At 39.9% G+C, this 25,871-nt stretch overlaps 1 protein-coding gene across 16 annotated transcripts in view; it reads left to right on the plus strand.

Moving 5' to 3' along the window:
• The window catches only part of ablim1 (actin binding LIM protein 1), a 219,161-nt gene that overhangs the window by 85,029 nt on the left and 108,261 nt on the right, over nucleotides 1-25,871 (plus strand). For all 16 annotated transcript variants that reach the window (XM_062975680.1, XM_062975683.1, XM_062975682.1 and 13 more), the window contains 3 exons: nucleotides 612-721; nucleotides 19,811-19,937; nucleotides 20,096-20,189. In XM_062975680.1, coding sequence (XP_062831750.1) covers nucleotides 612-721; nucleotides 19,811-19,937; nucleotides 20,096-20,189 — 331 coding nt within the window. The remainder of the gene's footprint in view (nucleotides 1-611; nucleotides 722-19,810; nucleotides 19,938-20,095; nucleotides 20,190-25,871) is intronic.

Below are 25,871 nucleotides of genomic sequence, written 5' to 3' on the forward strand. Positions count from 1 at the left end.
AGTTTTACCATCCCAGTGCACACAGTGCTGTCCTATATAGACCAATTTTCTTATGCACTACAATGTGTGTGTGTACTACAGTATTTGCTGGAACGAAAGACTCTCTGCAGGCTGTAGGTCATAATTTGTCATTTAATACTTTCCATGGTAGCGATATAAACTTTTTAAGTCCCCTTGGTATCAGTCTGCAATAAACTCAACCTCCTTTTCCCAAAAAGAAATAGTTCACTGTAGATAGCAGTAATGTGTGGTCCACATTTCTCAAATGAAAATGTTTATGTTAAGCTTTGGTGCCCTTTCCCCCCTCAACCCACACACGCAGAGCACATAGACACCCAAACACTCCCCATAGAGCTTTTGTGACAGCTTTGCATTGAAAGAGGGATCAGCCAGTCTCATCTAACATCAGCTTTTCTTCCAATGAAGGTCCATTTAGTCTCTGGAATTTGTCCAAACGCTCAGCTTTGCCAGTTGTTACATTTTGATTCTTTTTGGCCTGTGTTCCTGCAAGATATTGATTTGCATCGCTAAGGGCGGCAGCTGAAGGGATACGGGAGTGAAAATGAAGGGATAGCCTTTCATTAAAACCCTTCGGTTCTCTTCCTCTCCAGACGTCCTTTCCCACCAGGAGACCGGGTTACCTTTAATGGAAGAGACTGTCTCTGTCAAATGTGTGCTCAGCCAATGTCATCTAGCCCAAAAGAACTCTCCAGTTCCAGCAGTAAGTATTCTATCATTTTCATGATGCTTCAAACTAAAGCAAAAGCCTTAATCACTTGCTTTTTGTTCTAACATGGGCAGTGTTGAAATTTGCTGGGATGAAATTTTGCATTCTGAAAAACTTGATTTTTAATGCATGCACGCACGCACATGCACACACAATACCACAAAGTAAGCTTATTTTCACTCCAAAGAGCCCCTAATCTCCAGTTTTTGTTTCTCTGTAGATGATTAGAAGTGATGGTACCTATGGTTGGCTCGTAGGAAATTGCATCGATATAAGATTAATAGTTAAATAGATTAATAGAAAGAAAATTATGGCAACTTATTTAGGCAATCCCTCGTTGTCCAAGTATGATGGCCCTCCAAGTGTAGTTCTTGGCGGTGGGTACGTAGGTAACAGTGGAGTCCTATTTTTGACCTGCATGTTCTTCTGCAGTGAGGGCATCTGTTTCCAGGTGGAAGGCAGTCCCGGTCAGGGTTGGCTTGATGCTCCTTCCTCTTGGCATGTTTCTCCCTTAAGCCCTCCATTCATGCCTCTTCGAACTCCTCAGCACTGCTGGTCACAGTTGACATCCAGTTAGAGTGCTCAAGGGCCAGGGCTTCCCATTTCTCAGTGTTTATGCCACAGTTTTTGAGTTTAGCTTTAAGCCCATCTTTAAATCTCTTTTCCTGTACACCAACATTCCTTTTCCGTTCTTGAGTTCAGAGTACAGTAACTGCTTTGGGAGATGGTGATTGGACATTTGGACAATGTGGCCAATCCAGTGGACTTGATGGCATAGGAGCATCGCTCCAATGCTGGTGGTCTTTGCTTCTTCCAGCACACTGACATTTGTCCGCGTCTCTTCCCAAGAGATTTGCAGGATTTTTCGGAGGCAACACTGGTGGACTCATTCCAGGAATTGAGTGTGATTCCCTAGACAATCCACGTTTCGCAGGCATATAACAGGGTTGGGAGGACAATAGCTTTATAAACAAGCACCTTGGTATGCACCTACAACAACTATCTGAATTATATAAAATAGTAATATAATGCCTGTAATTGTTATGAAAAATTAGCATTTCATTTCACTGAGTCATGTTAATGCATGGAAAAAGGTGAAAAACAAACAAGGAGCAAACTATTGAGGCACTTAATGGCACTTTTTGCCATCTCGTGGAAGGTACATTCTTGAAATATGACTTAAGACATGAATGACATAAATGTTCAAATAAATAAATTGATTTTTGTATACCATATGTCAGTGCAACTATTTCTCCACTGTAAAACAAAACAAAACAAATTCTGCTACAGGTTTAAAACACCTGATCTTTCCCATCTTGTAGTGCAGAATGAATGAAATGCAACATTTTTGCATGTACAGTAAGTATAATAGTGGCCATAAAATTGCAGTTATGCTCTTATATGTAGCAATCATGTGACAGGTTTTGTCTTTTGCCATGGTCAATATTTACTCAGAGGCAAATTCAAATAACAACAACAACAACACTTTATTTGTAACTTGCTCTCTCTCCCCCTGAAGGTTTTCAAATTGGGGATGTTTTAAACCTTACTGCTATTTTGAAGGATTTTAAAGCTGTGGATGGCTGACTCATGGATACAAATGACCAACTGTAGGCAATTCTGTAATCCAAAGAAATATTAATTTGAGGATATTCAGATTTACTTTCTGAAAATGTAAGCATGGTAGTGTACAGGGCCGTAGCCAGAAAAAAATTTCGGGAGGGGTTTTGAAAATTTCGGGGGGGGGGGGGGTTGAACCCCTAGCACATACCCCTCCCCGCTACAAACCTGTCAATATCTGCTTGAGATAGTGCCTGGAGGGACTCTTAATGTTTTGCATCTCATAGACTTAGCATGGGGATTTGGTTAACCGGTTAAAATTCAGGAGTAAACGAGATTTTTTTTATAACTTGAAAAATTTCGGGGGGGGGGGGGGTTGAACCCCTAGCACATACCCCTCCCCGCTACAAACCTGTCAATATCTGCTTGAGATAGTGCCTGGAGGGACTCTTAATGTTTTGCATCTCATAGACTTAGCATGGGGATTTGGTTAACCGGTTAAAATTCAGGAGTAAACGAGATTTTTTTTATAACTTGAAAAATTTCGGGGGGGGGGGGGGGTTGAACCCCTAACACCCCCCCCCCTCGCTACAGGCCTGGTAGTGTGCATGAGATTTTGATGGGTGCATGGATGAAGCAAGAAAGAGATTGGGTTGCTGTGAGTCTTTTGGGCTGTATGGCCATGTTCCAGAAGCTTTTGGAGCATGGCCATATAGCCCAAAAGACTCACGGCAAGCCAGTGATTCTGGCCATGAAAGCCTTTGACAATGCATGAAAGAGATTGTTCCGGGAAACATTCTGGAAATTTGTTTGTCTCTTCATTCAGTGCCTTCGGTGGCATGTAAGAAAATGTTAATGCCAACCTTTGCTAGGAGAGCCTCACACAAAGAGAGCCAGTGTGTAAAGTTCAAGAGAGGTCAGTAAACAAACTTTAGGGAAACAGTAATTGGCAAAGATTTCTGTGATGTGAGGAATCCCAGTCCTTTTCTCTGACAGGTGAATTTTAATTAGTGCAAAATGTTCCAGTTCTGCTGCTTCCTTCCAAAGCAGCAAGCCATAGTTATCATCAGTCTTCCCACTCCTTTGAAATCGTGTTTTGTAATGCAGACCAATTTGGAAATAAATCTCTTTTATAGGGTGTCTCTCTGTTTCTTGGTAATTTGCTGTTATGTAGTTTACCAAAACAGCTTAGGGAGCACCAACATTTTAGCATTGGCTTAGCAATGAATTCAAGATGGAAAGATGCCAATAATCTGCCAGGGAGATTTCAATACAAGAATGAGGCAATAGCCTCTCAATAAACATATCTCTGATATAATTACAGTTTTTAGGACTGTTATCAGAAAGGAAGACTCTTCCTTTTCCTCCTGCTTTTCCTCCCTGAGGTTCTCTGAATCTATATTTTATCCCTTTCATCTTTTTCTATATTTAATGGATTTCATGAGCACTAAACCCACATATTTAAAGCATAACTTCATTCAGTTAGCATATGGGGAGTTTCTAGTTTGCTATTGAAGGGGCTTGGCTCCTTCTGACTTCAGAGTCATGCATTTCAGTTTTAGATCCTGAGGTGAAGAGATGATACAACAGACTTTATTTTGCAAAACAAAGATCCGCTGGTAGCATGAAACAAAGAAGAGTATCACACCAAGACACAGCTTGGTTGGACTTTTATAGGATTTCCAAGGATATTTCACACTTTCAAAATTCTTCCATTTCCATGCCTTCTTTCTTTTCATCCTGCACATGGTGCCATTTGGTCAGAAACTTAACAAAACAGCAAACAGCAAATGTCCATCTATCAAAATCAAACTAAAACAAAATGCCATCTTTGACTCCTACATGTCTCCAAAAATATATCATCTGCTTGTGTGACTTTCCTGAGCCAGTGACTTTTACATCTCTAAGGAATGTTTAGAGATTTATTGTTTATTGCTGCTGTTTATTGCTGCCATTTGGTGGTGTTTGTGGCAAACTCTTCTTATTGATCTCTTCTAACACTTAAGAAGACTATTTATTTAATCAAACTATTCTTAATACCATTGCTATTTATGAATCAGATTAAATCAGGCCCTTTGTGTCCCTTCACTATAAAAATTTTAATTTTTGGCAGTATAATATCTGCATTTTGGGATTACTTACAAGCCTTTTGTGATCCAGTTCTGATTTCCATGACTTTCTGATTGTTACAGATATAGAGGCCACTTCCAATTTCTTTCTGTTTTCACTGCGACACACTATTAAACTCTCACAGAGCATAACTAAGGGCCCCTCTACACTCACACTTTAATGCCACTTGGAACAAGATATTTCGCTTTGACAAGCAATACAACAAATTTCATTCTTTTTGAAATATCTTATTTGTTTTGAATATTTCAGAAATATCTTCTGCTAGAGTAGAAATGAAATATATTTTGTTTATAGTTTTCTGAATAAGAAATAAATATTAATTTTTGCTCATTTATTTTAGAAGTTAATGCAGAACCAACAAACTATTAGCCTAAAAAGTGACATATTCCACATCTCCCTTTGTGGGTCTCCCTTTGTGGGTCAGAGTTGTGTTTTTCATATACCCTGTCATGTACTTCTTAAACTAGCTAGCAGTCCTTGTTATATAGTTGTTCTCCCATGCCCTTCTTCCTCCATCCTTGACTGTTCATTTCCACTGAAAGCAGGGCTGTGTTTGTCACACACAAAGGCTGACAACCTGTTAGTGCAGTGGTTCTCAACCTGTGGGTTCCCACGTGTTTTGGCCTACAACTCTCAGAATTCCCAACCAGTTTACTAGCTGTTAGGATTTCTGGGAGTTGAAGGCCAAAACATCTGGGGACCCACAGGTTGAGAACCACTGTGATGGTGACATATGCAAGTGAACCTTCACCATACTACCATTCTTCCTCCTCCTCCTCCTCCTCCTCCTCCTCCTCCTCCTCCTCCTCCTCCTCCATTTCTTCTTCACAATGTTGTTGCAGAGGTTAGTATTCTTTTCCACCTTGCAGTAACCAAAGGCCATCCCTTGGACTTGGTACTTTACTGCAAGAGTCCCGCTGAGTTCCCATTTTGTGGTTGGTAAAGAGCATGTAGGATTGGAGAAATATCTGGATATTCCCCATAATGATATGCAGACTGTGTTGTTGAAGGCTTTTATGGCTGGGATCACAGGGTTGTTGTATGTTTTCTGGGCTGTATGGCCATGTTCCAGAAGTATTATCTCCTGACGTTTTGCCCATATCTATGGCAGGCATCCTCAGAGGTTGTGAGGACCTCACCTCACAACCTCTGAGGATGCCTGCCGTAGATGTGGGTGAAACATCAGGAGATAATACTTCTGGAACATAGTCATACAGCCCGGAAAACATACAACAACCCCAATATGCAGACTGATGACATTATCTACCGCATCGTCTACTGAGACCACTGATGGTTTTAGGCAGATGTCATTGGTTTCCAAATTGGACTGCTTTCTCGCTCTCCACAAGATTCATAATGGTTGTTCAAAAGGGCCATCAGGCAAAATGGTGGTACTTAGGGATGGGGAGCAGGAGCTGTTGCATAACTCTTGCACTATACTGGACACTATAAGATCTCAGCACAGTTGGTGCTAAAAGGGAGTATCCTACTGCCAGTGTGGGTGTGCTTGTCAAATATCATTCATGTTGATTTTTGTTCATCAGATGGGAAAAGGTGACCTCTTGCCCACAGGTCATAAAATCCCTTCTGCAAACTCTAGCTCTGTAATAAAATGTGTTTACTTTTTAAACTTCTTTTCTGTGCTGGTACAGCTGTAGCAGAAGGTCTGACTTTATTTTCGTGCTGCAGATGTTTGCAATCATAGGACAGGCTGCCTGTCAATCATCATTAAGTTTGGTTCCACCCCTTGTTCAGGGCTCTGGGAGGGAAGGAGCCATTTTTTTAAGTCTCTCTCTCTTAGGAAGCTAAGCTATAGGACGTAGACCAGCTCATCCCATAGAAAAGCTTCATATCTCAAGAACATCCGGGGATATAGAACATCCAGGGATATAGAACATCTGAGGAAACAGAAACAGAAATTCCAGGGGAAAAGTCCCAAAAGCTCTGGCTGAGAGCTTACAGCCTCACAGCTCTTGAGGGAAACAGCCCTAAGTTACTAAAGACTCAAAGAGAGAACAGCATCACAGATCCATGGAACCCCAGCTGAAACATCTGCAAGCCTTGGCTGGTAGGTCCACTCGATATCCAGACGAATTTGGAATCGGTAGTGGGTCCCACATCAGCTAAGCCCATATTGATAGACAGCCTGGGAGAGGTTATAAGAGGGTTTTCACAGTTATCCAAAGCCAATCGCCTGTCCCTTGGGGACAAGACTCAAAGGGCCAACAGTCCATTAAGGAAACCTTGAAGTGTTATTTGACTCCTTGAAGATTTATTATTTGTTCATCAATAAAGACTTTGTTATTTTATTAAGGACTCACAAGGCCATCCTTCTTCAGGGAAATCCTCAAGAACTTCTCTTTAGGCGCCCTGGCTTCCCGCTGGGCATAAAGTATACGTCCTATACAAAAAGACAATAGTTACAGGCCTAACGCGTGACAGAACATTTTCTATATACAGCAGAAAGCATGCTTGCAAAGGCTTTTTGATTCTTGTTCCTCAAAATCTTCTTTCAAGTGTATGTGGTCTCATTAAAATGACCACAGCTTTGTTTTACCACCGCTCCAGCTATCATAGATCCTTAGTAATAGGAATACTGCCTTGGTTTTGTCCATGAGTGTGAGAACTCTGTGTCTTTTTTGGAAAGCAATTTTTCATCAAGCTTAGCCCAAAGTTGGGGTCATTTTGGTGACAGTCTCATTTTGCTCACTAATTGAAATGGAAACCAAGCGTTGTCACAAAGGCTGGAAAACAGTTCGGTACAGAACTCAGTCCAATTATCAGATCCAAAACATTACTCTTAACTGGCAATAATGTTTGCCTGGAATGAAGTCTCTCTAGCTGAAATGTGAAATGAAAGCCTCCTAAATCTACTTTGGTAAGTGCAACATTTTAAGTTATAAAACACTGAGGAACATACACACATTTTTGGCTCTATTGGTACCTGTAAGAGTTCATTTGTCTCTCCACCTATCTGTATGGCTTTTGTCAAGGCTGTTTCTGTCATGGGACTGACATTGCTTTCAGATCACATCTACCGCCTCTCCATGTTCATTTTATTTGCTAGGTGCATCAATGTCTTTAGACAAGTGTACTGCAGCTAAAATCTTGGTTACCAAATCATGGTTCATTATGGTTTTCCAACATTTGGAGCAGACCTCTCACAAACCTTTTTAAGGATTCAAAATATTTTGGATGTGAGAATAGAGAACAGTGACCTGAAAGCAACTGTGGTACAGTTTCTTTTGCAAGAGGAATTAATATGAATCAGGGGACCAAGGAATTCTCTTTAGCAACTTATGTGCTAGCAATGAAAGGGTCTTTCCAATGAAATGATTTCCACATCTTTAGCATCTGTAGCAGAGCCCCCAGTGGCGCAGCGGATTAAACCGCTAAGCTGCTGAACTTGCTGACCGAAAGGTTGAAGGTTTGAATCCAGGGAGCGGAGTGAGCTCCCGCTATTAGCCCCTGCTTCTGCTAACCTAGCCATTCGAAAACATGCAAATATGAGTAGATCAATAGGTACCACTCTGGCGGGAAGGTAACAGCGTTCCATGCAGTCATGCTGGCCACATGACCTTGGAAGTGCCTTCAGAAAATGGTGGCTCTTCGGCCTAGAAATGGAGATGAGCACCAACGCCCAGAGTCGGACACGACTGGACTTAAGGGGACAACCAAAAAAAAAAAAAAAAGCATCTGTAGGAAGTGTACACTAAATATAGTCCCCCCTGTTGTTTTTGTACTGTAGATCTCATCAGCCTTAGCTGACATAGCCAATGGTTGATGGAAGCTGCGGTTCACCCATCGGTAAAGAGCCTATTCTACACTCTTGACCTAGGATTAAATTGCTAAATGCAATGCTTATACATTAAACTACTGGCAAGTCAGTTCAGCAATTGAAGGCCTGCTGATTATGCCCTTTGAATTTGGTTCTTTTAGAACTGCGTATTGAAATGGTTGCAATAATTTTTTTTACTGGGAAATGATAAAATGTTTGATGCGATTCTACAGGGTTTTTAATTTTTTTATTTTGCCACCATAATATGTTCACAATCTCTCTTTGAGTTGTGTTGTTGTCGTTGTTGTTGTTGTTGTTGTTGTTGTTGTTGTTGTTGTCAGGCATTTATATATAAATAATTCATCTGCTCTTTCACAAACACTCTTAGAGGAAAGAAAAGGAAAACAAGGTTGAAAATCACATTCAGGCTCCATCTACACTGCAAAGGCAAACCTCCTCTGAACAAATCTTGCCAATAAAGACCTGGGATAAATTGGTAACAACTTGAAAGCACACCACACAGAAAGCCGGCTCTTGTAATGTTTTTGTCTTGCTTCCATGTGGAGCATTAGCATGCTTAAAAGTTATATTGTTCAATATCTGCCAGAGAAAAACAAGTTAGTCTATTTTACATTAAGTGAACAAGGTATTTAAAAGATGAGAGGGAACTACTTCCGTTGAATCTAACCCTGAATGCCCTGTTAAAGCATTGAACAATACGAACCTGGAAATGTTATGACTGTTCTCCTTGAAAAGCTTAATCAAGTCCATAGTGAGAGATAGTCCATGCTCCTGAGACTAAACATGATGGAATATTGTTCTCTAAGCACAATAACTGTTACTGAGACAAGTGGAGAATCAAAATCAGCAAAAAAATATGTTTAAGTTTTTCTCCCACGCTAGCATTTTCCACTGTCTTCTTGCTACCCTTTCTTTGTGTAAAAATAAAAAAACACTATAGAAAGCAATTGCTGAGCACTTAGCCAGTGTTGATGACAAACAGACCTTATTCCAGAACTGATGCACTATAGTAGGAAAAACCCTTTGTCATGTAAAGTTTCTTCAACTGTTGAGATACAGAGAAGGACCTCCCTGATCTTTTCAATGCCTTGCTAAGAAGAGACACTCCATCAGGTATTGAGATCACAAGCCATTTAAGATTTTAAAACTTTATCATGCCTCAAATCAGAAAAATTAGATCTCAGTTTCTTTTAGATAGGTCTCATTTGGATTCTGTAAGGTGTTCCTGTCAGTCAGGTGTTGAATTAGCTTCAACTTCCATGTCCTTTTCAATGATCTCCCAATGTTAAGTGTATTGAAGTTGTCTAATTGGGTAATAATGGTACATAAACTCCAATGGGCAGGTTGTACCTTTCCAGGAAACACCATACTTACTTACTTACTTAGGTGATCCCTCATAGTTCGAGGATGATGGTCTTCCATTTGTGGGGTCTTGGGGGTGGGTTCTTAGGTGGCTGAAGAGACCAATTCTTGATCTGAGGCAACGCTGATGGTAACGCTTTAAGATTTGAGTGTGACGTCTATAGACCATCCAGAGTTGGGAGGACAATGGCTTTGTAAACAAGCACCTTGGTATCTCTACGGATGTTCCGATCATCAAACACTCTCTGCCTCATTCGGAAAAATGCTGCACTTGCAGAGCTCAGGCGGTGTTGTATTTCAGTGTTAATGTTGACACTATACACATCCTTGGGATTGTGATCCACACAGTTCCTCTGTGTTTCTAGCCACATGCACTCCAAGCTATGCATTTTATACTTCAGGGAGAGTGCGTCTTTACTGAGAGAAAGTCACTTAACCAGGAGCCTCCGGTGGCCTAGGGGATAAAAGCCTTGTGACTAGAAGGTTGGGTTGCTGACCTGAAGGCTGCCAGGTTCGAATTCCACCTGGGGAGAGCGCGGATGAGCTCCCTCTATCAGCTCCAGCTCCATGTGGGGACATGAGAGAAGCCTCCCACAAGGATGGTAAAACATTAAAAAAAAATCCGGGCATCCCCTGGGCAACGTCCTTGCAGACGGCCAATTCTCTCACTCCAGAAGCAACTCAGGTTGCTCCTGACACGAAAAGAAAACTTAACCAGTTCTCAATTGTGGAAGCACTAATTCACAAAGACTTCATCTTACAGGTAGTATGCTTTCATTTAGTGGCCCTCATTCCACTTGTTACACCATGTAGGCATTGGTTCAATGTTTGGAAGACTCGCTTGCCTTTGATGACAATAGAGAAATAGAGCTGGGCGTATCATCAGCATATAGATAGCATAAACAGTATGAAAATTAGGCTTGAACAATGCATTGTATTTATATTGTGTGCAAGTTAATCAGACCACTTACTAGGTTGACAGCTATGCACTGTGCACAATATACAGTGTTCCCTCACTTAAAAATAATTATTGTCTGAACCAAGTTAGAACAAAAATGGGATATTTCCCCCCTTCTGCTATATCCTTTTTGTTCTAAAAAGTATTGGCCTCAAAATAATTAGTTTTGCCAATACAGTGTTCCCTCACCTATCGCTGGGGTTGGGTTCCAGGACCACTCGCAATAAGTGAAAATCTGTGAAGTAAGGACACTATGTTTATTTTAATATTTATACATTATTTTAGTAGTTATACACTATTTTAAGTCTTTATCAACCAATTGTGTGTTGATAAATTGCCTCCGTCTCCTCCTGTTGCCGCTTGGGCTCCTTTTCTCTCCCTTTGCCTTCTCCTTCCTCCCTTCCTTAGGCTGTAAATTGTTTTTTTAAAAAAATGATTTATAATAGTCTTTTAGAGTTTATTGAAAAACTGCGAAACAGCGAATCCACGAAAAGTGAACCGCGAAGTAGTGAGGGAACACTGTATATCAATTAAGATTAAGGGAATATTGTAGGTGATGGAAGTACATACATCACTCTGCCTGCTGTGCTGTGGAAGCCACAATAGAATCAGATAACTTTTCTGGTTCAACCAGTTGTTTCTCAGTCCCCCGAGTTCCTGTTTACAATTCCTTACAAAGAAACTGGCAGTTTACTGATTTTAGCTATATGGGAGATATTAGTGTCAGTGTGAATACACGGGTTTAAATAAAATGTCAATGCATTATACAGTGTAAAAGCAGAGTCTAGAAATTCTATAGTAATAGTGATTATATAAGGTATGACACTTGCTTATGGTGAATGTCACTTGTGGTATGTCAGATGGATTTCTATATAAAAATCAGTTTATTGCAGACAAAATACAAATTTCTCAGATTAGATTATCAAAGCAATAAGAAAGTTCCTTCTGTTCTGTAACTCTATCCCCTGCTCCATTTTGAAATGATACGAGAAATACATCCCCAGTTTCAAAGAAGTGCAGCCTATCATCAGTGTCAAGGCATTGTAGTTTCAGTTCATTTTGAAGAATTTGAGGGTGCATGCTTCAGTTCCAGCCCCTCCACTTCCAAACCCCTATATTGGTTTGAAAGGAGTTATAACCAACAACAACTGGTAAGGTCAGCTATGGATGAACAAGATCTTCAAATGTAAACATATATCTTTGAATACCATAGTCCGGACTGTACAGTTGTGAAATATGGACAATGGTGAAGGCTGATAGGAAAAGAACCCTTCTTCAGCATTACCTTTTGAATAAACTGAATTTTCCCCATTGTTTGGTTTTTACAATCATGAGCAGAAGTTGTAAATTCAATTCTGATTTTGGTATCTGATGGTGTATTTTTACAGTTGAGGGTCTTATCTAGTTTCTTCACAGCTGTCTTTCCTAATTGCCTTCTGATTTGTAATACAAAATAATGTGTTTGTATTAGTTCCAAATAGTTCATTCTAAGTGCACAGTCTGGTTGGTGGATAACTTCTAACTGCATATGGCTTCACAACCTGTGACTGTTGTCTTTCTGCATCCTCCCATGCTGCACAACCTCTTATGTGGTACTCCTTGATGTGTATTTTATATGCCTTCTATATTTATTAAGCCTAGGAAATGAGTCACTGCAGATCATTTCTTCTAGTTGTTATATATTCCGTGAATATGGCAACACAGAATGTGTCAGGACAGTATGTGTCAATGTCTTTTGCTTCAAGAAAGGCAAAAATGCAGGAACAGAAAATAATCCAGATTGTCCTGCTTGATAATCTGGCTAAACTCCAGCCAAGAGTTACTGAAACTATGGTCATGCCCAACTACGGTACAGAAAGCCAAGAGAGGGCCAAACGCACACCCGTAGCAAGAGCAGGTGACGCTGTTGTCCAAAAGCCAGGCCGAATTCAGGAACCGAAAGAAAGCCAACAGGGAGTAGCGATGCTGCTGTCAGGAGCCAAGCCGAATTCAGGAACCGAAGAAAAACCAACCGGGAGTACAATGCCGCCGTCAGGAGCCAAGCCGAATTCAGGAACCGAAGGAAAACCAACCGGGAGTAGTGATGCCGTCGTCAGGAGCCAAGCCGAATTCAGGAACCAAGGGGAAGCCAGGAAACACCAAACCAGGAACGAGCGATGCCGTCGTCAAGAGCCAAACTGAATTCAGGAACATGAAGCTGTACAGCAAGGACCCAAGCCCAACAGAAGAACAGGCAGCGACAACCCAATGTCCAAAACGACACCTTGCCTTCTGCAAAGAGTCTTTACTTCCAAATCCACTTTTAACTTACGCATCGTTATCCGACGATGATGAGGCCTCCGCCCTGTCATCATTATCCACAGCTGATCTTGATCCCATACGTGAACCTCGCCCATCAACCCTCCAGTCCCTCCATCTTTGTTCAAGACTTAGATCTCCCCATGTCCCTGGTGTATCCGCAGTTTGCCAATCCCCTGATGCACCCACTGAAACTGGCTCTGCACACACATTTGCTTGAGTCCAATCTGCAGCACTTTCCATCTCACTCCCAGACCCATCATTCCCAGAAAAACCCTCAAATGTTTCATCTTCCGTGGGAGCAGTGAGTAAATCCCGGATCTTCTTCCTTTCCATTTCCTCATCTGACTCTTGCTCCCAAGTTGTCCTTTTAGTTCCTCTACTCTCTGTTAACCCATCTTCTTCCAGCATTGACTCCTCATCACTAGAGAAACCTTCAAACGTTTCTTTCTCAGAAGGAGCCATAAGTATTTCCCGGACCCGCTTTGTTTGCTGTTCCTCATCAAACACCTGCTCACCATTAGCTCTTTTCCTCCTGCTAGCAGTTCTACTACTAGTAGAATTATTGCCCCCTGACCCAAATACAACAGTATGTGTATGTATATGTGTTTGGTCAGAAAGGAAACACTTGCATATGTTACCTGTTGACTTATAACAAACCTATGATTTTCAAAGTGTTTTCTTAGGTAAGGAATGCTCAGAGGTGGTTTTGCCAATGCCTTCCTCTGTAGTATAGCCCATAGCATCTGGCATTAATTGGTGCCACTCATCCAGAGTTACAATAAAACTGTATTTTTAATTTCCTGACAATAACAGTTTTGCAAAATATGACAAATAGTACTGGATTGCTTGGGTGTCTGCATGAGATAGCTGTTTTAGGATTGGACTGTGATATGGAGATTAGGGTTTGAATCTCTACTTGACTATGAAGCCCTTAGGCAAGTTATGCTTTCTTGGCCTCATAGGAAGGTAATGACAAACCTCTTCTGGACAAATCTTCCCAAGATTTCCTGCAATATAGTCGTTCTAGGGTTGCCATAGGCTGAAAATGATTTGGAGGCCCAGATCTTACTCAGGAGTTAAATTGATGGCAAAATGGATATTTTAAAGATGATAGCTTTGGATCCACAGTTATTAAGGAGGCATCTCTCACTTTCACTCCCAACAGTATGATGACATTATTTAGGTAACTTTGAAAAATGCCAGTTTGCTTTTAAGTGGATACATATTTCTGCAAACAATTCTGGTGCTACTACACATTGGCTGCAATTTATTTTCAAGTGTTTGAAAGCACAAATCAAGGTATTATTCACAGTGCAAAAATACACTTTTACCATGGGCACCCTTGCCTCTGATGATAACAGAGATGAAGCCAATTTCCCCGAGGAAATGGGGTCCCTTTGTTATAGTCCTGACACTTTTGATGGTAAGGCTCTTCTGTTGCTGCTGGCAAGGATTTGTTTTGCTCTTAGCAGAGAAATAATATGACTTTGAAGCATTCCTTTTGACAAATGTATTCCCTGATGTTACTTGGCTGAAGGGCAGTTATTTCAGAATATAGGATCTCATCTATAACTACCTTTGTGAAAACAACATCTCACAAAAAGATACTGTAGGAATATTTTTTACCACATTTTATGTGAGTGGGAGAAATATAGAGATGGGTCTGTTGCACAATAACAACATCAGTATGATGAAATCATGTTTTAATACGCTACATAATGAGCTACCTATTTAATCATACATGTAAACCTCATGTTCTCATTTCATAGCCAGCAGCAGTGAAATTGGGAAGCCACTAATTAAATACAGTCATACACTTTATCTCAAATGAGAAACTACCTTTCCTAGATTTGGAACAAACTAGAACATCAAACTATGGTTTGCAATTGGCTTAAGACGTAGGCTTGTTAAGGGGTTAATAAACTTGTTCTACTAGTTTGAATAAAACTATGGTTCATTAGGGGTTTTCTAATTGTATTGTTCATGTTACAAAGGGAGGAGTAAAGGATTTACATGTTTTGGCAAAATCCCGTTGATAACTTAGTATATTAAATCAAGATTTGATAGTTTGAGTTGTGCCATTGTCTTGGATGGGGATCAGAAGTTTCTATTTCCATTTTTGATTAACTGCAGTATAGGATGCCATATGAGCCATAATCACCCATAATCAGTTTTTAATCTTAACTGTTTAATAGAGACAAGCCAGTTATTTAAACTCCAATTTGAAGTTGGTTTCTTTCAAGAAAACAGAGTTAGGATTACCCGAGGTTGTTCTGATTCAAATATCACAAATTTTCCGTTAATCTAAAATAGATGCAGAAGTTACCAAGCTCTGAATATCCACATCAGATGAGAAAATGTGAGTCTATGGCTTGCTGTGATTGGTTCTCAACTCACTAAATTCAGTATATCCATATGTCTTCAGATCTAAAAGAGAAAGCAGATGAAATATATAAAAATACTTTAAAACATTCTGAAGGCTCAAGGTGGGTATAGAATATTCCCACATGAAAAAAACAATCAAGTACATAATATTTAAAATCTAGTTTTCAGAGTTCTCTCTTATGCATATGTTAAGTCTAGATGCAATAAGCCATGGGGTAAATTTTCCTTTTGATGTCTCTTTCCAGTCTCTTTTGTGTGGAGACTTATATCTATGTACTCCAAAAGTGGAGGGTTAGGTCATGTATAAGAGACTACAATTGGTTGGTTCTACTCTTATGGACAATACAACTGCGACAGTCCAATCTTTTGGGATTGGGCTGCTTTGACAGTAGTGCAGACAAAGAGCGTAGTCTTGAATATCTGCATATAACTGGTTTCCATGTTTTGGTGGGGGGAAGGAGTTCTGACAGTTAAGAAAGTTTTTGTCTGCACTTAAGGTGGCCCAGAAGAAGCGGCCATGCACCAAGCTAATACAACATGGTGAGACTTAATTTGTAGTCACAACACCCTACCATCATCTTAAGTGTTAGGAAGGCTGCTATATAGTCACAAAGTTCTTGGGAACATGGGGCAATTTCTACTAGGAACAACCAGAGGACAAGTTGGAATGGGAGCAGGAGGCACATATTTAGTTATTATTTATTTACAGTATTTATATTCCACCCTTCTCACCCCGAAGAGGACTCAGGGCGGATTACAATGAACATATATGAACATATATATAGCAACCATTCAATGCCATCAGACAAACAACATACAGTATAGACACACACAGAGGCAATTTTAACATTTCCAGCTTCATGAGAGTATGCTCGATTCCGGCCACAGGGGGAGCTCTTGCTTCATCATCCACGAGTGACACTGAATGCTGTACTTCCTCATTCCTTTCCACGTGTTGCTGGTAGTTTTATGATGTTGTAAATTAGTTAAATTAGCCTCCCGCATAAAGCATACCTAAATTTCCTACTTGACAGATGCAGCTGCCTTTCGGGCTGCTTAGGTATATTAGGTAATATAATCTGTTATTTCCTGTGTTCATGGCTGTTTTCATGGTCCAGCTGCAAGAGCACTTTTGCTTCAATATTCAGTAAGAGTTGATAAAATCATGAATTTCAGTATATCTGTAGGTGAAACAGAAATGAAACAAATAGTTTTTAAAGCTAAATGAGACAACCACAATTTTAAGCCAAACCTTTCTAGATAAATAGCAATGTTTAGGACATAGCTGAATAACCTTCAGATCCAGGGCACAAAGCATATGCATAATGGGTAGGCATGTATGGCCCCTCCAGAACCATAATTTCAGCTATTTCTTTGAAGCACCATCCTTTTCTGAGCTATTGTTTTATGGTCTATCCAATCCAATTTTCTGAATCAGCACCCCAAATAACCAAACTGAATCTAAAATTGACCAAAAACTGATTCGTAACCCTTTTGGTACTAATGTTGGAGAGTGGTCCGTGGTCAAGTGGCCCCTAGTCAAGTGGTCTCTGGTCAAAGAAAGGTTGGGAGCCACTGATTTAGAGGAATGTTTGGAGAAATAAAACCAGACTTCCAGGGTATTGACACATATCAGTTTAAGTTAGTTATTTCTTGATCCTTCATCTCCTTGTCATTGGAGTATTTTTACTTCCTTAAAAACACCAAGCAACCTCATAACTTGTCACCAAGGGCAATTTTAAGCATTTATTTTGAGCTACTGCTTGAGGCCAGTTGAATAGCTGCTTGGTTTACATCAAAGGGAAGATCTTTGTGGACATGCTAAAATTTTCTTCCAGCACTTTCAAGTTTGGCCAAAGATCTTAGGGCTAATACTTATAATCAGTCAATACCATTTGGGGGAAACCTGACCTGATGAAAGACCTATCATCCTAAATTAGATTCAGTGACCCTTGTAGCTGCACATTCTGACTGTTGACCTGACCAGCAAAGGTTAGTTCACAAGTTAAATCAGTGTTTCTTTGAGTTCAACATACATTCCATTGGCATTGGGCTGTGAGAATTTATAAGGGAAAACCCAAAGTCACACAGAGTGTGGTATTTGTGCTGTATCTATGCATCATTTCAGCAATTTTACTATTTCTCATTCTTGGTTTTGTGTTGGCAAGTGATCATCTGTGTTTTCTTTTTCTTCAGGGATGCATATAGAGGCATTTCTCTTAACCCTTTAATTTGAATTCCCATCAATATTCAGGTTCCAGCAATAGCAATGACTTGCATTTACTCTAATTCTCCCCTTCTTGCCTTTATTCTCTCTTTCCCGATAGATTGTCTTATTTCCCATTTTTGTTATATATTATATGGTATTTGAGAGCAGAATCTTCCTCACTTTTTTATTTTACATGAGTATAATTTTCAAGCATCACCAGCATAAATGATATTGCAGAAAAACAAAACACAATTCAACAGTGATATGTTTGTAATATTCAGCAATCATGTTTACATTTCACAGTGTAAATGAGATACATAAAATGTAATAGACCTGAATCTAATTGCACATCCTAGGTAGAGTGTCAGATCTACTGAATTCAGCTTTCTGAATGATATCTATATATATAAAAGGGTAAAGTTGTTTGCGCCGTGACTATAACAACACAACTATATGCCGCAGAACCACCAAACTTGACAACAGGACGCAAAAGCCTTGCCTCAAGGTTCATACAACAAAAAAACACAGCAGGAATCTAAAAGGGGGCTAAAAAACCCAAAAAAGTCAACAAACCATCTGCGCAGGCAAGAAACAATTAGGACCACCTAACACTTCCCAACAAATGATTACCCCACGCAGGAAGCAGTCCGCCTTTCAGATCACAAGGCCATTAAATGCTAATCAAGGTGACTAATAACAGCATTCATATCTCCCACACCGAGACTACTCATTATATTCCACCTCGCCAAACAAGGGTGCTCATATGAAGAAAACGGCCAGGCTTTCAACCTCCAAAGCTATTCACTGCTATTCCACTTGGCGAACAAAGCATTCCGAAAAGCCACAGCAATGCGTGGCCGGGCAAAGCTAGTTTATTAATATAAACATAAATTACCATTGATTCCATGTGTTTACTGGATTAACACTTGGATTTAGGCCACTGCCTTCAACATTGTGATACTGGAGCTATTTTGTCAATTTTGTAATTGATACATTTATTAGCATTCATTATATTGCCCCATATAATGATTTTTTTCAACAATCCCCAGAATAGCTGGAAGATAGATGTAGTTGCCCAGTAACAGTGTATTCTTACAAATTATTTCTACTGTAATCCAGAATATTTGTGGTGTTTTATTTTAGTGGATAAGCTTTACAAAAGATAGCTCCTGGCAGAAATGAATACTGTTAGAAATAGTTCTGATATACAGATCAACACAGCTGTCTGCATTTTGGGATTCTCCTTTGGGCATTGTTGTTAGGACTGCCATGGTGAGGTGCCTGTACTAAAACGTTATTAATACCTCACTGAGTATTGGGCTTCTTAATTTGCCTATTTATGCATGCACTTGGCCTTTCATACTACTATGTTATCCAGAAAGTGCCCTTCTAGTGAGCATTATCCTGACAAGAATTTTTGATGTACCATAGCATCATTTTAAAAAATCAAAAATAAAAATGCCTTATGCATGTAAATCCAATCTCAGTTCTTGATGCAACAAACCTTTTTAGAAGGCATTTTTCCTCGAAATAAATAATTTGGGAAAGTTGAGTTTAAATTCACTCCCAATTTTTCAAATCAGGATGGCATTCACTCCAAGCTTTGAAATAAAATCTTTTAAAATAATCTACCTAATGTGTTGGGGTCTTGCTATTTAGTTTGTTTTTCTGATTTCATTTTTTTTCTGCATCTATATATTTAAGAGGAAAAGAAAATGAAATTCCGCTTATTTATATTTTAAAAAAGATATGTAAACTGTTAATCACCTTTCCATTTCCAATTTTATATGGCACATTTAGTACCTTGCTTCCATCTAGTGGGCAAAAGTATAATGTATTGTCGAAGGCTTTCATGGCTGGAATCACTGGGTTGCTGTAAGATTTCCGGGCTGTTCGGCAAAGTCAGGAAATAATGCTTCTGGAACATGGCCATACAGCCTCACAGAAATCCAAAAGGATAAAGGGCAATAGTAAAATTGAGATTAGAATAGTCATTTGCACTCCCAGCAGGGACAAAATGCTGAAGAGTGAATTAGTTAGAATGAATTTTTGTCTACCATTTAGGTGAATCTGGATTAAAATAGGCAGTTGTCTTATTTCAGAAACTGCTATTCTTTGTAAAGATATGCCCACATTTTGAATACACACACACACACACACTATACACACACACACACACACACACATACTTACAGAGAGAGATGTAGTTGAAACATTAAACCAGATTTTATAAAAAAAAATTGGTTTGGTTTTAGGTCTGGTTGACATTTTTTCATGAAGAATTTTTTAAAATGCTTTTCCTTGCTTCAAAGTGACCATTTGAGGAGTAATGCTGGTCAACCCAACTTACCTGCTATATGCATATTGATTTATTTGCAGATTGTGCCGGCTGTGGAAGAGATATAAAGAACGGACAAGCATTACTTGCCTTGGATAAACAGTGGCATCTGGGATGCTTCAAATGCAAAGCCTGTGCAAAGGTCCTGACGGGAGAGTACATTAGCAAGTAAGTAAACGTGAGAGGTATAGTCTTTGCCAAGGGTATCAAAGAGTTCCAGACCTTTATGGAGCAGGATGATCACTTATTGAGTTCTCCTTGTTGCTACTACATTTCAAGGGTAGTGTGTTCAAGAAACTGATCTATGCCCTATGGATTATTTTCAGAGACGGTGCTCCTTACTGTGAAAAGGACTACCAAATTCTCTTTGGGGTCAAATGTGAAGCATGTCACCAGTTCATCACAGGGAAAGTCCTAGAGGTAAGTAATATATGCTGCTAAGTGAAACTATGGTTCATACATCTGTTTTGCTTCAAAAGCAAGTGAAGACAGAGGTGACATATAATGTTCAGGAGATACTTCATGGATCTGGATGGTATATATGCCTTTACTGTAAGGCTTATCAAGATATACTGCTGCATAAAGAGACCTGTCTAAGACTACAGGTGTATTGACACTTTAATGTTACAGCAGTATACCAACATTAAACTGCCATGACTTTTTTTTTTTGCTTTGATTTTGTATTCCTGCTTGGCCAAATGTTGGATTGGATGGCTGTTTTGGACTCTTCCAACTCTGTGATACTATGACTCCATCCTATAGAACCCCAAAATTTGTTATTTGACCCAGATTTCTCTGTTTGCACAAGGGAATGGATTCAAACCTTCTAGTAGACAAGGCTCTGTCCAAAATACAAACTCCAGCATTTCCATAGAGTTAAGCCATGCAATTAAAGTTGCCTCAAACTGCTAAAAGTTTGCAGTGCAGATACAACTTATGCCTGTCCCTTCAGTGATAATACATGATCTATTATGTTGTTGACTGAATCTGAAGTTGGCTGAATTTGAAGATGGCTGTTATTATATTTAGGGTTTTCGACATAGAAAGCCTTGACTGTCACAACAGTTTTAGCTATTCAGGAGTTCACTTCCTAAAACTCTGAAGCAAGCAAGCAACTATGGATAAGTGAAACCTTGTATATCCCATGGGCACAGGAACAATCCTGTAGTATCAAATGTGATTAATAACTTGCCTGAAAACCTAGGCACCAAGAAATGTCCTGGATAATCTAAAATAAATGGGCTCCATTAAGTGTGAGGTCACTATCTGAACTTTTGCCTATGGTTTCTAGCATCACTCAATGGTACATTTTGGAAAGAATAACACAAAATTTGTACAGCAACTGACTTAAAAATGAGATGCAGCTGAAAGTGGCTGGCTATATACAGATAAGGGCTAGTTTTATTGTCAAGTGCTATAAAAACCAGAGCTTTCACAGCAAAATATACACCAGAGGGCAGCAACAATCCCTATAAGAAAATTCCTGAATATATTAATATAGATTGAGGCTATTTGTCTAGCCTATTTTCCTCCTCTCATTCCTCTTATCTGTTAAATGAAATTTAAATTCATCATTACTAGTCTGATGGCGATTGCAGAATTAATGAGTGTAGCTATTAGGAAGTAGTAACTTTCCAAATGGGGCCAAGGAGGCGCAGTAGGTTAAACCACTAAGCTGCAGAACTTTGGTGGTTCAAATCTGCAGGATGTGGTGAGCTCCCGTTGTTAGCCCCAGCTTCTGTCAACCTAGCAATTTGAAAACATGCAAATGTGAGTAGATCAATAGGTACCACTTCAGCAGAAAGGTAATGACGCTCCATGCAGTTATGCCGGCTACTTGACCTTGGAGGCGTCTACAGACAATGCCAGCTCTTCGACTACCTTTAGTTGAATGTTTAGTATTCATTCTTCTCTCCTGATTATTCCTTTAATTATTTCTGCTTTGATCTCATTTTTAAAAGCTTGGGTTGTATCAGGATATTGTGTTGTCGAGTTATAGTTGGTCTATCAGGATATTGTTTATCAATAAATAAGGTGCTGATCTTCTGTTTAATATCCACATATTGCGGAACCTTTAATAGATTTGTATTATATTGAACTGCAACTAGAGTTTTTGCTGTACTGTACACATTATGGTGATATTATTTATTAGGTCAACCATGGGATACAATACACATTACACCATGTTTTGAAGCTCACTAGTTCAATCACCCATTGCTTTAGAGTATTCCTTAAAATTCCCAAAAAAGGTAAATGTTGATTTTTTGTAAGGGACACCATTTCACCATGCCGTTGTATATAACAGGCCTTGAGCATCTACAGATTCTGGCATCCACAGGGGTCTTTGAACCAAACCCCAGTAGATTATCTGTTACCATTCACTTTCCAAATAAAGGCGTTAAATCTATTATATAATATTGCTGTATAAAGCAAGGAAGAACAGCTGTGAGGTTGTTGAAGGCACTCTTGCAATTCTGCTAGGGATTTCTAAGGTCAGTCCGGGGGACACATTAATTGGACAGTGATGGAATCCTAGCTCTCTTGGATGCATCTTCTTGCTAAGGACAAACAAAGGGCACCATCCCTTACAGCTGTCACTTGGTAACCTTCTCGCAGCCATTTCATCCACTTAAAGTGCATAAAGGAAGAGAAAAGTCATCTCTTTGAGGGTCTTGCTTGTTCTTTTGCCCTTATGTTCCCCTGAAGTGTAGCAGCTTGATGAACCTTTACACAGACTTGTTAAAAAAGTGATAAAGATCCAACCAGGAACAAATCTGTGGCATGTACAAGAACGGCTACAATTTATTACCATGTTATGGCAGCACTTACTGCCATGGTGACAAAAGGCAGTGGTTTTTGCAAAGGGAGAGGAACCGTCCTGCATCCATGGGAAACTGCTTGTTTCCTGCGGGTCACTGCCAAGATCCCTCATTATCAGGAACCCATGGTATGAAAAGAATGTGGGCTTATCTTTAAAGGAAAGAAAGTCATTCTACTAAATTAACCTTTGAAGAATGTTAGTACAAACTAGGTCTTAACTTCAATAGATGCATCAATTTCTCCAAAGAAGTTAAGGAGTACGCCATGTGGTTGGTCTGATTTATATTACAGTAGAGTCTCACTTATCCAAGCTAAATGGGCTGGCAGAACCCTGGATAAGCTAATATCTTGGATTTTTTTTTCCATGTCAGGAGCAACTTGAGTCACTTCTGGAGTGAGAGAATTGGCCGTCTGCAAGGACGTTGCCCAGGGGATGCCTGGTGTTTTGATGTTTTTGCCATCCTTGTGGGAGGCTTCTCTCATGTCCCCACACGGAGCTGGAGCTGATAGAGGGAGCTCATCCGCACTCTCCCCGGGTGGGATTCGAACCTGGCAGCTTTCAGGTCAGCAACCCAACCTTCAAGTCACGAGGCTTTAGTCCACTACGCCATCGGGGGCTCCATATCTTGGATAATAAAGAGGGATTAAGGAAAAGCCTATTAAACATCAAATTAGGTTCTGATTTTACAAATTAAGCACCAAAACATCATGTTATACAACAAATTTGACAGAAAAGGTAGTTCAATACTCAGTAATGTTATGTTGTAATTACTGTATTTACAAATCTATCACCAAAATATCACGATATATTGAAAACATTGACTACAAAGATGCATTGGATAATCCAGAACCTTGGATAAGCGAGTCTTGGATAAGTGAGACTCTACTGTATCTGTATAAGAGCCAATGTAGTATAATGGTTTGAGCACTGGACTTTGGTAACATAAAATGCATCTATCCTGTGGAATGATTGCAGTTTGACCCACTTTAATCACCACAACTCAATGCTGTGGAATGACTTGTCTGTCTGTTCAGTTGTCTGTCTTGTCTCTATATAAACGGCATTGAATATTTGCCACATATGCATGTTCTGTTATCTGCCCGGAGTCCCCTTCAGGGTGAGAAGGGTGGAATACAAATACTGTAAATAAATAAATAAATAAATAAATAAATAAATAATGGGAGTTGTAGTTTAGTGAGACAACAGCACTCTTTGACAGAAAAAGCTGAAGAACCTGCAAATCTACAACTTTTTGTTTGATTTTCTTCTTGGCCATGGAACCCACTGGGGATGCCACTACACTTCTGAATTAGAGTAGTTTGACACCAGTTTAACTGTTGTGGCTGAATGCTTTGAAATCCTGGAAATTTTGGGCACCATCTCCACTGCCATGTAATCCAGATTCTGAATGCAGATTAGCTGCATTGAACTGGAATATATGGCAGCGTAGACTTATATAGTCCAGTTCAAAGGTTTTAATTTGCATTCTGAAGCTGGATTATATGACAGTAGATCAATGTTTCTCTGGGGGGGGGGGAGTCATGAGGAGTCGCCAAAGACCATCAGAAAAGACCATAGGAATCCCTTTGGCAGAGAAGGCTGGATGTAGGTGAACTCCAAAACTCATATCAGGTATTTGTGCCAAATTTGGTCCACATCCATAGCCATTTGGGTTCACAGTGCTCTCTGGAGATAGGTGAACTACATCTCCTCTAAATCACTGTCAATTCCTCCCAAATCCCTCCAGTATTTTCTGCTGGTCATGGGCTTTCTGTGTTGGAAGTTTGGCCCAATTCTATCATTGGTGGGCTTCAAGGGGCTCTTTGATTATAGGTGAACTATAAATCCCAGCAATTACAACTCCCAAATGTCAAGGTCTATGCTCCACCAGTGTTCACATTTGGACATATTGAGTATTCATGCCAAGGTTGGTCCAGATCCATCATTGTTTGGGTCCACAGTGCTCTCTGGATGTAGGTGAACTACAACTCTAAAACTCAAGGTCAATGCCCATCAAATCTTTCCAGTATTTTCTGTTGGTCATGGGAGTTCTGTGTGCCAAGTGTGGTTCAATTCCATCGTTGGTGGAGTTCAGAATGCTCTTTGATTGTAGGAGAACTATAAATCCCAGCAACTACAACTCTCAAATGATAAAATCAATCTCCCTGCAACCCTGCCAGTATTCAAATTTGGGCATATCTAGTATTTGTGCCGAATTTGGTCCAGTGAATGAAAATACATCCTGCATATCAGGTATTTACATTACGGTTCATAACAGTAGCAAAATTACAGTTATAAAGTAGCAATGAAAATAATTTCATGGTCAGGGGTCACCACAACGTGATGAACTTTATTAAGGGATCACGGCATTAGGGAGGTTGAGAACCACTTGTATAGATGCACCTTGAGTGACTGTGAGGAAGTCACTAAATGATGGAGGAGAAATATCACAGGATTTAATAGCTGTAATCTGTTCTCTGTTGTAGATATTGAGATGGTAATGAGACAGAATGAAGGAAACACAGAGATACCAGAGTACCAGAGAACAGTGTTCTGATTCATTTGGGTGATGGAGTAACTGTTTTAGGCTGCATCTGCACTGTAGAAATTAGGAAGTTTTGCACCACTTTAACTGCCATGTCACAGTGGTATGGGATTCTGTTGTTTGTAGTTTGGTGAGGCACCAGAGAAGGGTAAAGATGTCATAAAAGACAACTAAAAACAGGTGCAGCGGGTTAAACCCGTTAAACCAGCGGGTTAAGCTGCTGAACTTGCTGACCGAAAGGTTTGAATCCGGGGAGCAGGGTGAGCTCCCGCTATTAGCCCCAGCTTCTGCCAACCTAGCAGTTTGGAAACATGCAAATGTGAGTAGATCAATAGGTACTGCTTCTGCGGGAAGGTAACAGTGCTCTATGCCGTCATGCCGGCCACATGACCTTGGAAGTGTCTATGGACAACGCCTGCTCTTCGACTTAGAAATGGAGATGAGCACCAACCCCCAGAGTCAGATATGAATAGACCTAATGTCAAAGGAAAACCTTTACCTTTACTTTAAAGACAGCTGTTTCTCGCTACAATGCGTGGTATGCAATAACCCAACCTAATAACCAGTGCTGCTCTCAGGAAAAAAAAAAGATTATTCATCCTTCTCAAAAATTAGCTACACCCGTCTCATACATCTTAATTTTCATTCATTGCTAAACTGTTCCCCAGATTCTCCTATAGGAGATTATGTAACTTGTTATGCATTTACGCAATATATTTTACGTGGATTCCGTTTC

This window comes from Anolis carolinensis, chromosome 3 (assembly GCF_035594765.1).
Source record: "Anolis carolinensis isolate JA03-04 chromosome 3, rAnoCar3.1.pri, whole genome shotgun sequence".
Lineage (NCBI taxonomy): Eukaryota > Metazoa > Chordata > Lepidosauria > Squamata > Dactyloidae > Anolis > Anolis carolinensis.